Raw genomic sequence first — 15,929 nt, 5'->3', positions numbered from 1 at the left:
ATTCCCGGGGATGCGCTTCTGTGGTCCCCCGAGCTCCCGGGGGGTGAGCGGTTCCGGCCCCCCAAAGTGTATCTTAGGTCAAAGCCCAGGAAATATTTGGAGACCTAAAGTAAATAACTTATGATACGTGTTCTTCTACTACGCTTCTCTTTTGCTACCGATAAAAGCGAGGTTTGATTTTGAGCTGCCGGGGGATGCGCGGCTCCAGCCCCGCGGTCCCTGCAGGCAGCGACACCGCTCCCTTCCCGAGCTGCCCGGCGTCCGTGCGAACGGTCTCGGAAAGCTGCTGCTCCCCCTCGCCTCTCTATTTATTTATTTATTTATTTACTTATTTACTTATTTATTTATTTATGTTTAATTCGGCTTCCTACGGCCAGATCTCACCCGCATGAGCGCGGGGGGGCTGTGATGTTCATCCTGAAGTGCACAGGTGCCAAAATAGTTTCGTCTTCCCTCAGTATTTGCGCGTTAATAGGACGGAATAAAAAGTGTCTGGGAGCTGAGGAATGCCGAGTTGTGGTGTGGCTCTTACCCTCCTGGGCTGACTAACCATGGGTTTATGAAAAGGGCACATGATTTATGGAAAATGCATCATCAGAGAAGGCAAAATTCCCTTCGCTGTGGGGGTTGCAAGACATGAAATTCTGACAAAAATCATTTGTTGCCATAGTCTTTTAATCAGAAACTGTACAATAATGCTCAGAGACAAAGCATTTCAGGCTAAGCAAAGGTAGGAGAGGTGCAAGCACAGGTAAAGCTGCCCAGGTCACCTGGGAACTCATCTGTGTCCTCTCTGTGCAAGAGAATTCAGACAGTCTGTGGAACTTGCTGCAAGACAAAAAACTACCCGTAAACCAGAGGATTTCCAGGAAAGACAGGTTTGCTACAATGAGGATTTGATTTTCCCCCACCCCACACTACTTTTTTTGTTCTTTCCCAAGGTGAATTTTGTGAGTCAGCTCTTAATTCCCTTTATTCAAGTGCGTGACAGTAAGATACAGAGTGTGCAGATACTTGGGTGTCTCGGACAAGGTACAGGCAGAGGATCATCAGAAGGTGGGTTTGAAACAGAACCTGAGACCCATAAAGGCACAGGTCTCAAAGTCCAATTAATAACAATAAGACCCCCAAGGTAGCAGTGATCAATGCAGAGAAAATGTACAAAAGCATTACATCTCACTGCAGACTTTTCCTGGGAGTTTTGTAGATCCTTCCCAATCTTGCCCTTCTATTTCAGTGATTTTCTTCAGTGAGAAACTACGTGGGCCACAAGATCAGAGCACTTTCCAGGCAGGCTTTAAAATTAAAGGTGGTTCAAAGGTTTGTAATTTTTTTCCTTAGGGAAACACCACAGGTTGATGTTTTTGTGATTTGTTTTCTTTCAACCAGTCCTACTGAAACACATCCTGTTGTCTTCAGAGACTGAGTACAGTTCAGGCTCCATTCAGTGATAAGTTCTGAGAAACAAGAAGGGACAATTTGTGCTCTCTGTCTATATAAGGAGTCAAAACGAACTCATTTGAAGGGTCACAGATTAGTGCCTGTGAAACAATCTCTTGAGAAGACTCTGGAATAGGCAAGTCAAGACTAAACTGGGCACAGGTCAATTTTTCCATGTTCTTCACAGCTATGGAGAGGAAACCACCCTGTTAATACGAAATCTTCTCTATTAAGCTTTTATTAAATTACAGAATGGAAAAGGTTTTATTTAACTCCTGTGGTCGTGATGTAACTCCCTGGCAGGGAAGCTGGTGTGTTTGTAGCTCTGCTGGGCCTGGAGCTGGGAGAGCTAATGATTGCCTCAAATTCTGCTAAAGTGCAGTTCCAAGGGCATTTTGAGCCTTCAATTCTTCCTCCCCCTTCTCAAAAGGATCTCAAAAACAAGGCTTTAATTTTAATTTGTGCCTTTAGAACATATCAAGAGTTGTTTTAAGAGTAAAGCAAGAGTTTGCAGCACTCTTGAGCTGAATTTTTGGGGGCATATCTTCACTTAACAGTGAATATGGCTCCATTGTCCCTCAGATATCTATCCACAAGAATTCCCAATATTTTCTGATATAACAGTTAATGGCAACTGTGAGTGAAAACCCCTTTCACTTCTACACTGATGAGAAGTATTTTTAGGTCAAAGACCAGGAAATATTTGAAGATCAAAAGTAAATAACCTATGATACATATTCTTCTACGCTTCTCTTTTGCTACAGATAAAAATGTGTTTTGATTTCTGCACTCTCAGATGTCAGGAGGAAAATATTCCTTGAAAAACCATCTGCCAGCGTGATGCTTCAGGAGAAGATGTGCTGGGCACTGTTGTGCTGGTACAGAAAGGCACCACTAAACTCTTTAATCAGTACCTGAAATCCAAGTTTTAGAGCTGCTTCGTAAGCAGAAGTAAATGCTGGTCTTACTTTTTTTGGGGGAAACAGTAACAGAGTGTTTGAATAAAGCTTGGAAATCCCATCAAGGCAAGATCTCCTCTCCAGGGTTTAAGAGACTGAGATGTGCTTGGGAAGCTCATTGAAACACAACATCTGAGCTTCCAGTGAGCAGATCAAAAGTGCAAAGTGAACGAGCAGCTTTTCCTGTAGCACACTTCAAATACACTAAATAGCACCTAAATAACTCCTCGGTGGGAAAGAGCTTTAGAGTGGTGGTGGATTTTCATTCTTAATACCTGTCATTCCAGGAGGTTTGCTTTGTGACATATTACACCATTCCTGTCTCCTGACCTCTACTCTTTCTCCTTGTTGGAAAAAACCTTTTTGCTGATTTGGCTCTAAAATGTTTGTGAAGTCTCTTGTGTTTTCTAAAATACTACAAAATGTACAAGTGCCCCAGGAGAATGAGTAGACAATACAGGCAGAGTCTCTGTCACGCACAAGGTAATTCACAGTGCTGGGAAGACAAATTGAAAGCAACTTGCAAACTCTACTTGTTATTGAAAGGGGGTTTTTTTTGTGTTTGTTTATACACTTTTAATTCTGTGTTTCTTTCCAGCTGAGAATCTTAAGTTTTGTATATATTGATGAATTTAGCCTCAGCTTAGGAAATGGGAAAGTACAGTAATTCCCATTTCTACAGAAGAGAAACTGAAATGTTTGAAAATTGAGATCTCCAAGTTACTCACATTCACTGTGAAATGAAAGTAAAAGAAATCTTTATTATATTTTTACTTAAATGATACTTTTTAACAGTAAACCTTCTGATATCACTGCATGCTGGATGATTACACTTCTTCAAGGTGACAGTAGCAGTGTGGAAATAAAGGTCTGCTGAGCAAACCAAGACCAAGGTAATCCTTAGAGAGGGAATCTAAAAAAACAGAGGTAGATGAACAGCTCAAACTCCAGCAGCCAAGGAATCTTCCAGCTGGCCATGACCTGTTTGGAGATATCTACCTCTGCAATAAACATTGCAACATCCAACTACTGAGGGAGCCTCTAAAGAAGTGCCTGGTGCAAGAAAATGAAGAGACTTCTTGACTTAAATCAAGCACAGTTAATGTTTGCTTAAAAAAGAAAAAAAGTTAAACCATATTTTCTGTGAATAAATATTTATCATCTACTTTACATGAACAAGCAACGTCCCCCAACACACTTCATTCCCTGGAGAGGTTGAGCTGACAAAGGGATAACTCAGGGAGAAAGTGGACAAGGAAATTGAGGTCCAGGACAAGATGCTCTGACAGCCAGCTTGGAAATACTCAGGACTTGTCAGGCTCTTCCATTTGATTGTGAAAATTAGAGTCACTCTCTGGGCATTACCAGTCTCCTGTGTCTTTTAGCAATATTGTCCTGCTTGAGCAGGGAAGTGAGTTGTGGTGGTGAGGGATTTGTGCATTAGGATGCTGTGAGAACAAATTACTGTCCCAGGCTGAATACTTCTCTTTGGACAGAACTGGCAGAACTTTGGAACCTTTCATCACCTTCCCCCAAGGCACATTTAGTTTAAAAAACAGTAGTGTTTAGGAATCTGTCAGAACATTTCATCTTTCAACTCCTATGGTTCGTGTTCGGGAGGCAGGAATTTCACTCAAGGATGTGCCACCTGGGTAATACTGGAAGTTTTGAGTTCTCTTTACTGGTGTTCAACACTTCCAGGGGGAAACTGAGGGAATTTGGAGTGAACTGCCAAAATCTGCTCCATCCCTGGAAGTGTCCAAGGCCAGGTTGAACAGGGCTTGGAGCAACCTGGAAGGTGTCCCTGCCCGTGGAAGGGGATGGAACGAGATGACCTTTGGAGTCCCTTTCAACCCAAACCATTCCATGATTCCATGAGTACAGGAATTCTTGGTGATTTTTCCCCACTGGGAAAGTAAATCTTGATTTTAGCTCTGCTTACAGAAACACTGTGTTATGATACTGAAAAATTATGAATATTTTCAGTTTGAGGGGAATTGATAAGAGTACAGTGGAAGTCCAGTAACCAAAATCTGTTTGTCAAAATCAAGGAAAGCTTTCAACTGCAGGAACATCGAACATCCCTTTAATTCAAACAACACTTGAAATTCATAATAAAGTTCAATGCTTAAAATCTGAAGCTTTTAGTCCTTGTGGGACTGTCTATAATTGCCTGTAAAAACAAACTGTTGTCTGAGTCCTGAAAGAATTTGTTTAGCTGGTTATACCAGCCCTTGAATCAGACTCAAACTCATGCAATTTACTGGGTTTGTTGATTAAGTCCGTAATGTTTGCATGGATCATTTTGCTTTCGATCTGATGGATGTTTCTGCTGAGGTAAAACTGATCTCATACCGAGCATTTGGAAAGCAAACAGATTCTTGTTTCTTGCTCACCTCCATGTCAGTGAAATGTTACCAGCCACTTCGTCAAAGAAAACACAACCGTGTTGTTCTTGTATATTTTGTTTACGTTTATCTCACAAAAATAAATAATTCTTGTTCTTCTGCTGACATGTTACAAAGTTTCATAAAGGATAATTGGGTGAATATAGTCTTTCATGTTATTTTGTGTTATATTCCTAGAATTAGCTTCACAGGTATTAATCTCTGGTCTCTAAATTGCCCTGAAATACCAAGATAAAAGGTGATGCTCTCATGAATTTAGCACCTGGAACTCTTGCCAATAATCAAGAAAGATGGTTGAGGAGGTGGATTTAGTGACTAAGCAAACAGCACCTGTCCCCTGAGTTAGAACAGAACCCAGAGCCCCAACTGCTGGTAGCACTTTCTGTGCCATTTGTAGGTAATTCCTTCTGAGTGACACCATCCCAGTTGAGTCCTTTGCAAGTGTTCAGAGGGGAGGAGACCTAGTTATTAGCATTATCATCATCTTGCCCAAGATTACTATTTGGTGTTAACACCTGGTCTCTAAATTTCCCAGAAATGGCAAATAAATAGGAAGGTTTTTAATGCTTTTTACTATTATGGAGCACTGCTGTTTCATCCCAGGGCAGGGGGAGGGTGAAACAACCCTTGTCTGATGAAAGGTCTAACAGATATGTACAAGATACTATTAATCCAGAATTACTTCTGTAAAACCCCAAAGAGATGAGTTTGAACTTTAACTGGTGAATTGCTGTGAGCTGAGGGCATTTTGCTTCTGTTGTCTTCATTACAGCCCTAAGAAAATATGAAAACTCTCTCTGCCTTTGCCATTAGTCAGTCAAAAGGCACTTGGGCTGTGCTTGGCTGAACTCAATACCCTCTGGGCCACATCCTGGTTCCTCCTATTCGTTGCTTTTGGAGGGATTAGAGCAGACTGCAGCAGGGGGTCATCAGATAAAGCCTTAGCCTGAAATCCAGCTGGTTATTTCAGCTCCAGTGCCTGGGCACAGACCTCTCTGGGGAAGAGTTTCAGTTCAGATTCACTGAATGCAACATTGCCCTTGGGAAAACATTTTATGTATTTATTGCTCTATTTGGTAAAGCAGCAAATGAGCACATCTGATGTATCTCTGAGGAAAACTCTTCTCCCAAAATCTGTTGTGGTTCTGACAACATTTTCCCAATCCAGAGGGGAAAAAAAGGAGGAAAAAAAAGAGAAAAAAAAGGCTTGTACACATTAAAAATGATGAGTAACACTACAGACAGGACATATTACTGACAGATTCCTGAGAGTTTAGAAACAGCTTTGGATTCAGTGGCATATAAATCTGTTGTGCTTTAAGGTGAGGGAATCCAGTGGGGTGATGGTTGTGGAGGGAACAGGACTCCTCCTTAGGTGTCTTTTTTAATAAATACCTAGTGACCTGAGAAATTGGCACTGACAGTGCTTCTCTTAAAAAAGAATTTATTTCTACCTTTATGGGTGTAACTGAAGACCTAATTCCAGGTGGTTTGTGAGCAATTTTCATTGAAGATGAAGAACCAAATTAAAAAAAAAAGGGCAAGACTGCTGTTGCAGCTGAAAGCCCTGTAGAGAGAATTCCAGTACAGGCCACAAAAAAGTTTTTGGAAAACTGAGAGATGTTCCATCACTAGAAACATTTATGGAACAAGATGGACTGTAGAGTAAGAGAGATATAGGGCTAATATTTTAGACTCTGGAATATTCCCAGCAGTGGTGGGGAAGGGCAGGGTTGCAGAGAGAGCTCTTACCTTCTATTTGAAATAAATCCAACATGAAGCAACAACAACTGTTCTGCTGGGATAGAATTATGGGATTATAAAGCACTGTGTTTACAGAATATGCTGTTCACGAAGGTGGAATAAAGGTCTTTTAATGTGCTTAACCATGAAGGGATTTCCCAGCAAAAGGGAATCTCCAGCTTCCATCTCAGGCACAAACAGAAACTCCCCTTGGCTCCACAGGTCCAGCTGACTCTGCAGAACCATCTGCCAAGCACTCTGGGCAGGGCAAGGACAAGTTTCCCTCACAGAGGGTGAAGTTTTTTGGGATTCTTTGCAGAAGGAACCTAATGCAATTCAATAACTAATGCTGGATATATATGAACATAGGGGAGGGCTTGAAGGGTGAAAGGGTGATGTTGCTTTTGACAAACAGGAGGGATCTTCTTTCTTTGAAAGAATGAGGTTACAAATGTGAGAAAATCTGCCTTCCTTCCCACAGATCACAAAACAATGAAAAACTTTCAGATCAGGGGGAACTTGACCTATAAACACTTGGGAGTTGTATCATTAAGAACTGACATGCCCTTTTGGAAAAGAAGAACACCCTCAGAAGGGGATTTTGTTCCTTGAACCTCTGTTCCCCCTGGTATATTGGTGCAAGAAGGGCAGACAGACATTGTGACACAAGGACCTTCATTCCACAGTGAGTCAGATTCTCTAACATTGGGAATGTCAGGCTATTGCCACCCCTGTGCCTACATGATGTGGAAGCTGCACTCCTTTCGTGCACTGGCACAATTAAAATGCTACAATTTTGTGTGGCTTTTGCTAAAAGTGATCCACTCCATAAAGACCAAAACCAAATAAACCAACCACTTAATCTCCACTAAACTTTCTCCATTTCTAATGCCCCTGGTGTTAACAAGCACCACTGACGTGTGGGTGTTCCAGGGTGCTCAAAGATGAGAAGGCTCAGGGAAAGGGGGCAAGAGTTTGGTCATTCAGAACGACTCAGGCAGAAAGGAGCACGAGGAGACTCTTTCCCCCCCGAGCTGGATTGCAAAAGGCTGGAGTGAGGAATGTGAAAGTGTGGCAAAGAACCACAAAGGAGACGTGAGCTGAGGGGTGTGGAGGGTACAGACAGCGTGGAAGGGATCCCACCAGAGCACGAGGTGAAGGCAACCACACCAGCAACAACAACAAGGACCAGCACAAGAAAGAGCAAGTCCTTTTATGCAACTGAAAGAGAAATGAGGTCACTGAGTTCAGTGGGTTTATGTTACTCCACCGCTGGATGTTTGCACTCGTGCGCTGTTTTCACTTTTATTTACATAAGAAAGGGCTCCAGTGAGTTACTCTTGGCAACGTGCTCCCCCCACAAATCCTGCCTGAGCATGTGGGAGAAAAAGATTTATTTTCAAAGCCTTCGAGTCATCGAATTCTTACGAAATCCACTCCTTTTCTCTTGAAGAAAATTGCATTGGCTCAGACCTGACATGTATAATTCAGTTAATCTACCCGAGGAAATAACCCTGGTTTATCCTTTCCTAGGAGGATCTTTGAGAAGGGAGAAGACAGATGATTTAGGGAAGAGTAGGAGAATGACCAAAGAGATGAGAGTTTATTCTCTGAGAAAATAGGCTAAGAAATAGGTTTATGTTTTATATAAATTAATAATAACATAATTCTCTGAGGAGAATTTTCGTGATTAATTTTTTTCCCCTTAGTGGGGAAACAAGGCAAAGTGGGGTACCAAAATAAAATGCAACAATCAGCCTGAGGGACAACCAAAATCAAAATATTTTTTCCTATTCTGTTTTTTCTCCCGGTTTGTAACAGGAGTTTTGAAATGAGCAGTCACTCTGAACTGAAAAAAACCCCAAAAACCCCAAAGGTTTTTCATTCAATAAATATCATAGAATATAATATTATAGAGCATTTTCCTATATTATAGAGTATTTTTTTACTTCTGAAATTTTTAAGGTAAAACCTGCTGCAATCTTTCCACGAGTAGGTGTGACTTTCTTAAATTTATTCAGCCAAAAGTAGTTACTGAAGGAGCTCCCAAAGCAGCTCTACTGTGAAATGAAGCTGAACACCACTGGTGTGAGATCCATCTCCATAAGGGATAAAGCAGGAACCCAAACTCTCCATTCTCACAGGAATAATAAACTTTTAAAATATACACCCATTCCTCTGTTGGGTGTTGTCTTTTATTGCTCTCCACAGATCCCCTTTGGAATGGGCTTTTATGAGGTTTTATGGAGCAAGGATTCCCCTGCAGGGGCAGGACTGGGTTCTCCCTCAGCAGCAAGAGGTTCTATCAGGAGCAAACACACTCTATTCCTGTATTTTCCATTGCAATGGTCACTGGATAACATCCTGAGGTATTTATGGTTCAGGTGTTAGGAAAAGGGGGGGAGGTGTGATTTTGGGTGTCATCAGACAGCAGGGAAGTGCATCAGCCCCTGGATCAGGAACGGGAACCAGACCATTGCATGAAATCAGGGTGTTGGGGTTTTAAATCACAGCTGGAGAAAGAAAGGTAGTAAACTGTGTGTTCAGGGAATGGTTTGGTCTTGGGGCTCCAGACTGCTGGAGGACATTCTCAGCAGCTCTGGGGTCAGCACCCAAACTGCCTGGGACCAAACCCTCTGACCCCAGTCAGGTCCTGGCTCACAGCAAGATCCCAACTCTCTGCAGACACTGCTCAGGGAGCTTGAGGCCACACCCCAGCTTTCCAAACTCTCTTCCGAAGCCAGACATTTTTAAATTACACCATCCAGGGCCCTGGACTGTCCATACCCAGGTACCTTCTTTGGGTCTTAGTTAAGAGCTTTCGACTGCAGTTCACGGGAGGGTATCCCATCCCATCCCATCCCATCCCACCCCACCCCATCCCATCCCATCCCATCCCATCCCATCCCATCCCATCCCATCCCATTCCACCCCACCCTATACCATTCTACCACACCCCATCCCATCCCACCCGATTCCATGCCATGCCACACCATGCCATGCCATGCCATCCTATCCCGTCCCGTCCTGTCCCGTCCCATCCCGTCCCATCCCACCCCATCCCATCCCATCCCATCCCGTCCCGTCCCATCCCATCCCATCCCACCCCATCCCATCCCATCCCATCCCACCCCGTCCCGTCCCGTCCCGTCCCGTCCCGTCCCGTCCCGTCCCATCCCATCCCATCCCACCCCACCCCATCCCATCCCATCCCATCCCATCCCATCCCATCCCATCCCATCCCATCCCATCCCACCCCGTCCCGTCCCGTCCCATCCCATCCCATCCCATCCCATCCCGTCCCGTCCCATCCCATTCCCGTCTCATGGCGCCCCCTGGCGGCCGCAACTCTCCCTTTCCCCCCGCAGAGGCCCCTCCCCTGCGCCCGGGCCGTACCAAGCGCCGCGGGGATGGGCTCACATTCGTTCCATGCCCCGTCGCTCCTCTGGCCATTCTGCCGTGCTGAGAGCGGCGAGAAGTAGGAGAAGACGCGACTCTCGCAGAGTATCCGCTGTCAGGCGTTTTTCTTTGCTTTTCTTCTTTTTCCCAAATCTGCAGCTCCCCCTCTGCGCGGAGGGTGAGTGGTTCAGCCCGACCAACATGGCGGCCACCATGAAGAAGGCGGTGAGTGCGGGACAGGGCCCCGCGGGGTTTGCCTCTTTCCCGCTGGGATTTGTTCCCTTCCCGGAGGAATTCAGTTCTTCCCCGACCGCTCCCTCCGCCCAGGGGTTTCCCGAGGCCTTCCGCTGCCTGTCTCTGCCCCCGCAGCCCCGGGCTCGAGTGGTCCCTGCCCTGGCCCCGCGGGTTTGGGGGCGTTCCGGGGGCTGTGCTGGTGCGGCTCGTTGTGAATAAGAGGAGGGTCAGGGTGTATATTGGGAAAAAATTATTCAGTGAAATGATGGTTAATCACGGAATGGTTTGGGTTGGAAGGGACGTTAAACTCATCCAGTCCCACCCCCTGCCATGGGCAGGGACACCTTCCACTAGCCCAGGTTGCTCCAAGCCCTGTCCAACCTGGCCTTGGACACTTCCAGGGATGGGGCAGCCACAGCTTCTCTGGGCAACCTGTGCCAGGGCTCACCACCCTCCCAGGGAACAATTTCTTCCTAAAATCTAATGTAACCCTACTCTGTCAGTTTGAAGCCATTCGCCCTGTCATTCCAGACCCTTGTAAATGGTCTCCAGAGAGCACTGGAACGGGCTCCCCGGGAAAGTGGTGGAGTCACCATCCCTGGAAGTGGTTAAAAAATGAACTGTCAGGGAAAGTCTGTGTGGTCACAGGTCAGGGGGTTAAAATCCTCTGTGGCACATCACAGATAACCACATAAAATGTGTTGCTGACAGATCCCATGGATGTGTTACACTGTTCCTGCAGGGATTTTGGAGCTGAGTGTCCTGTTCAGCTGCCAGCCCTGTCCAGGAAACAACCTTTGGCTTTAGGATGCCATGGATGGCTGGTGTTTTAATTGGGTGTTACCCAGCTAAATGTGGGTATTTTTGATGTCTTTCAGGAGGCATTTTAAGGAATCAGGTGTATAAGCACAACGTAGTGGCTGCAAGATTATTTTTCAGAAGCTTTGTAGGAGTAATCTGGTAGTGAGACCCAAGTTAATGTAAGAAATGAAGTGTTCATTTTGCCCTCTCCTCCTTGCAGGCTGCAGAAGATGTTAATGTCACCTTTGAAGATCAGCAGAAAATTAACAAGTTTGCAAGAAATACCAGCAGGATCACAGAGCTGAAAGAAGAAATAGAAGTGAAAAAGGTATCTTTGCTTCAGATATCACATGTTCTTCATTGCCCTGAATCAGTTTTCAGCTGTAACAGAAAATAGGGGCTGTGGATTGCTGTGAGTTGAAGTAATGCTTTGGTTCTGATACGGGGTTTCTGATACTTTGAAAATAGAGAATGGTGAAGTGGAAAAGAATTAACGAGAAATAAAGATCTCTAGAACCATTCTGCATGCAGTTCTTGCAAGTCTTGAGCTGTCATATTTGAAGCATTATCTCTATGGTGGCTGTTTGTAGGGCCCTTAGTATTTCCTGCCTGAGATTATTCATATTTATTTTGTCTTGAGCCAAAAAAGCAATTGTTGGTTACATTCTTTTGATGTGTTGGCAGACTGTCATTAAGAGCACAGAGGTTTTATTTTGCTGGGCTGGAGAGGATACATCATTCTCATTATTAAGTCACTTTCCTTCAACATCACCCATAGAATTTCCAAAGAAGCTTTACTGAGTATTTACAAACTGCTACTACTGACACAAAATGTTTTTTGTAATTATTTTGCCTGATATGTTCTTGTAAAACTGTTCCTTTTTATTTTGATGTTCCATTGATGGCTTAAGGTGCTGGGACTCTGAGCAATCTTACTTTTGCAATTAAGTAATTAACGTTTGCCATTTTAGGTGCTTTTCTTTTTGTTCTTTAGCTAAATGAAAAAAATCTTGTGTAAAAGCATATTAGGTATTAGTGAAATTTAAATTTGCTGCACTTCCCTTGCCTAGACAGAATTATGGTATTAATGACGGATAATGAGTATTGACTAGGAATTTCTACTGGATTGAATTTAATACTGATGCTAAATTACAGCTCTGGAACTGTTCCTTTAGATATTCTGGTGGTAGGTGGGATTTATGCCCCAAATCCAGGCTCACTGAGTTCCTTGTCCAACTGGTGGCATGACATAAGTGTTCCTTATCCAACTGTGTGCATTGAAACACTTGACTTGGTACAAAGGGAGCATCTCTTTTATATCTTGATAATTAGAAACAACTTCAGAACTTGGAAGATGCTTGTGATGACATCATGATGCTGGATGATGCAGATTCCCTTCTGATACCCTACCAGATTGGGGATGTCTTCATCAGTCATTCCCAGGAGGAGACACAGGAGATGCTGGAGGAGGCAAAGGTGTGTCTGGGCAAACGGGAGCTCCTTGGCTGTCCTGTCTGTGTGCTGAGCACTGCAGTGGGGTGATCTGTCCGTCCTGTGAACCTTTGACTTCCTAAACTTTGATTTGGGATTTGAGGAGTGGGAGTGGATTTAGGATTTGAGTTGTGTGTGCACGGTAAGTCCCAGCTGGGCTATCAGATACAAAGTCACCCCAGCCTTTGGCCCAGCAGGAAATCCTGCAGCCTGACTGGGCACTCAGTTGGCACAGGGACACCTCTTGGTTGGTTATATGTTGTGACAAACATGACTCTCTTTTATATAATTGGTTGGGGTTTTTTTCTCTTTCAGAGAAGTTTACAAGAAGAAATCGAAGCGTTGGAGTCCCGAGTGGAGTCAATTCAGAGGGTCTTGTCTGACCTCAAAGTTCAGCTCTATGCAAAGTTTGGAAACAACATAAATCTTGAGGCTGAGGACAGTTAAAGCTTTTTTAAATACAACATACATTTTTTCCTTAGTTTATTAAATGTTTTGATAACATTGTTTTCAATTACATTGGAAAAAAAAAAATCCACCACTTTCTTTTTGGTTTTTTCTTTTTTTTTTTTTTTTACTTTCCTGTCTTGGGTTCCATATATTTAATGAGAACTTTCTTATTTTGGTTACTGCAGTTATTTATTTGTTCAGGAAAGCCTTTGCTACATCCTGTTGGTAAAGCATCAAGATTGGAATATTTGCATTGTTTATTAAAGTAATAAAGTCAGGCATGTCTTGTAGTTTCCTTGGTCTTGTTTTCCACTCCTGAAAATGCTTAGGTGTGAAAACAACAGGAATGGGGAATTTTTGATTTGCACTGTGATGGCTGTTTGATAAAAGCTTCTCTGGGATGTACATGGCAGGATTCAGCTGTGATGCTCTTTAGCTGGTTTTACCAGCCTTCCTGGAACTACTAAATGCATCTTTTGTGTTTCAGTCTTAGCTCAGGCAGCTCAGGGATCAGTGTTTACACTGATAACTTGGTGCACAATGTGGCAGCAAATTGACAGAGGAGAAAGAAAGGCTTTTTAAAGCTCACACTGATATTGAAGAAAAGCTTTTGGAGTCACCGTATTCAGTAATTTACTACTTTGTATTTGGAATCACAAAAGGTGCTGTAAGTCACAGTAGTGAGTCTTACCTTCTAATTTTCCTCAACAGTCAGTTTCTGAATCCACATTTGTAGACCAAATTGATGTCAGAATTGTTCCTGGGTGATGTTGCTGTGTCAGCATCAATCCCTGAAACTACACCTCCATCACTAGGTGGAGTTGAATGTCATTTTAAATGTCTTAATTGGCTGACTCCTCACAGCCTTAAAAAAAAGGTGCTGTCTCACTTTTGGACTTTTGGCTGCTTTGATTAATGTATTTGTCCACCTGCTCATCATGACTTGACTTTTAAAAATTAAATCTTAGCACACTTAAATCATCTTTCTAAGCTATTTCCCGAAACAGTGGACAGAGAATTCGGCTGGCCAAATATTAATCTTCAGCTGCTATTCTTAATAGAAATAATCAGATTATGAGATGAGTATATTTTTATAAAATTACTAATACCAAGCAATCCTGTGTCAGTTGTGCAGCATCTCCTCTTCAAGCAGTGTGATTGTTGTGGTTTTAATTCAAGCCTGTGCCTCAGGAAACACTCCCAAGTTTTTCCTTATTTCCTGAGTGAATGGTTCAGCTCCTCTTAGATACAGTGTGGTTGTTGCAGCCATGGCAACTCTGCTGCTCTCTCGGGGGCAAATTTGGTGTGTTATCCAACATCCAGTGCACTTTTTAAACCCAAGAAAATGTGAAAGAGTTTTTTTCCCAGGTGAAAACTGCTGGAGTTTGATCCATAACGAGCAGCACCCAGCAGATGGCATCAAAGAACTGGGAATGCCGTTTTTTTGGCAAGGCCATGCCAGGCTGGGAGTGCCACTGCTGGTGTTAGTGAAGTGAAGCTTTGGCTGCAGGGGTCACAGATCATTAATTGGTGGGTACCAGTTTAAAATTCCCTGCTGGGTGACTGCTGTGCCAGCACTGCTGTTCTGAGCATGTCACAGCTCTGCAGGTATTTCAAAGGATTGGGATTTCCAGGTAGGCCACAGTATGGATATGGCTTCATTATGGAAAAGTCATAGAATGGTTTGGGTTGGAAGGGACCTTAAAGATGGTCTGGTTCCAAGCCCCCAGCCATGGCAAGGTGTGGAGAGCTGGCATTATCCCTGCTGTTCTTGGCTCCTAAAAGTGCAGTTTTCCATATATCCAGTGCTGGTGTTTAGGGAAGGCTGTTAAAGTGTCTTTGGGAGTACCAGAGGTCTTGTTTTGTGCCACCATCCCCTTTTTGTCTCTCTCTTTAGGGTTTGATGTGTGTGATGCCTCTGGCCCATTTGCTTAGTCCTTACTTCATAAATGTGGGTACCTTTTTGCACCTGGGGTGTCCAGTTTCCTTGCATGGTTTGGACAACTGTGTTTGCAAGTCAGGCAAGTAATTGTGCAACAGAACTTTTCAGATTAGCCTCTGAATTTTTGTAATTTACAGAAATACTGTGCCAGGCTATCATTTGATATTTTTATACGTGTAAAAGAGAACATGCAGGAAACACTTTTTTACTCCTAAGTTGTCAGTGTAGAAGTTAATTTGCAGATTGTACATCATTTGCTTGAAAGTATTTGACAGCAGTAACCTTTCTCCTCCCTTGTGAATATTTTCAGTTGTTTTTCAGTTGGCATTTATTCTGTTTGGCACCCCACTTTCTAAGTACTTTTTGGTAGACTGGAAATTTCTATTTTCTGTTGTAATGTTTGCTTTACTCTGCCTGTGTTTGCTTGCCTCTGGGTCAGGTAATAGAAGTCCATGAAAAGCTGATGCTCTGTGCACTCTGTATGTCATGAATCATTTAGCTGCACTTGACAATATAAATTTTTAAATATCTTTGTCAGAATGCAAATAGTTTATTGTCATTCTCTGTATTGTCAAGGGAGTGACATTTGTAAAGCACCTGAAAGCTGAAATGTGCCATAGAAGTGCTGTTACTTTAATCTGAGGGCATTTAGAGTGTTGGCCGAGGATCTCTTAGTGTTTGAATGAACTGTTCAGCTCCGTCTTTGGATTAAAACACAATTTCAGGAGTGGTTTTGTTTTGCAAGTCCCAGAGCCCTCCATGGCCGGGCTGGCACTTGGCTGCAGCAGTTAGAGCAGGTAAAGCAGCCAAGCTGGTGAGAACCAGCTCATTTCAGGGCCTCATGCAGAGGAGACTCAACAGTTTTTCCAAGTAGGTTGGTGAAAGCTCTGTCAAACATGGTAGGATGCAGTTACTGTACTTATTGTATTTTCAGAGGCTTGTTTGTGATTCTGTACCTCGTCATCTGATATAAAAATATTTTCCACTTGATGGTCTCCAGCATAACCTTCTCCAGTGGAACCTTCATTAGTGCACTTCACTTTTGTAGAGCAAATCCTTGGA

The 15,929-nt window shown here is 43.4% G+C and overlaps 1 protein-coding gene across 1 annotated transcript; it reads left to right on the top strand.

Annotated features, from left to right (window-relative positions):
* Positions 1 to 10,108: 10,108 nt before the first annotated feature.
* PFDN4 (prefoldin subunit 4) lies at positions 10,109 to 13,215 on the top strand. Its single transcript, XM_064674177.1, has 4 exons — positions 10,109 to 10,174; positions 11,205 to 11,312; positions 12,317 to 12,460; positions 12,791 to 13,215. The coding sequence occupies exons 1-4, from the start codon at positions 10,151 to 10,153 to the stop codon at positions 12,920 to 12,922; spliced, it is 408 nt and encodes a 135-aa protein (XP_064530247.1). The 5' UTR covers positions 10,109 to 10,150; the 3' UTR covers positions 12,923 to 13,215.
* The last annotated feature ends 2,714 nt before the right edge of the window (positions 13,216 to 15,929 follow it).

Source organism: Pseudopipra pipra, chromosome 17 (genome assembly GCF_036250125.1).
Source record: "Pseudopipra pipra isolate bDixPip1 chromosome 17, bDixPip1.hap1, whole genome shotgun sequence".
Classification (NCBI taxonomy): Eukaryota; Metazoa; Chordata; class Aves; order Passeriformes; family Pipridae; genus Pseudopipra; species Pseudopipra pipra.
This window is presented reverse-complemented; position numbering and strand designations above follow the sequence as displayed.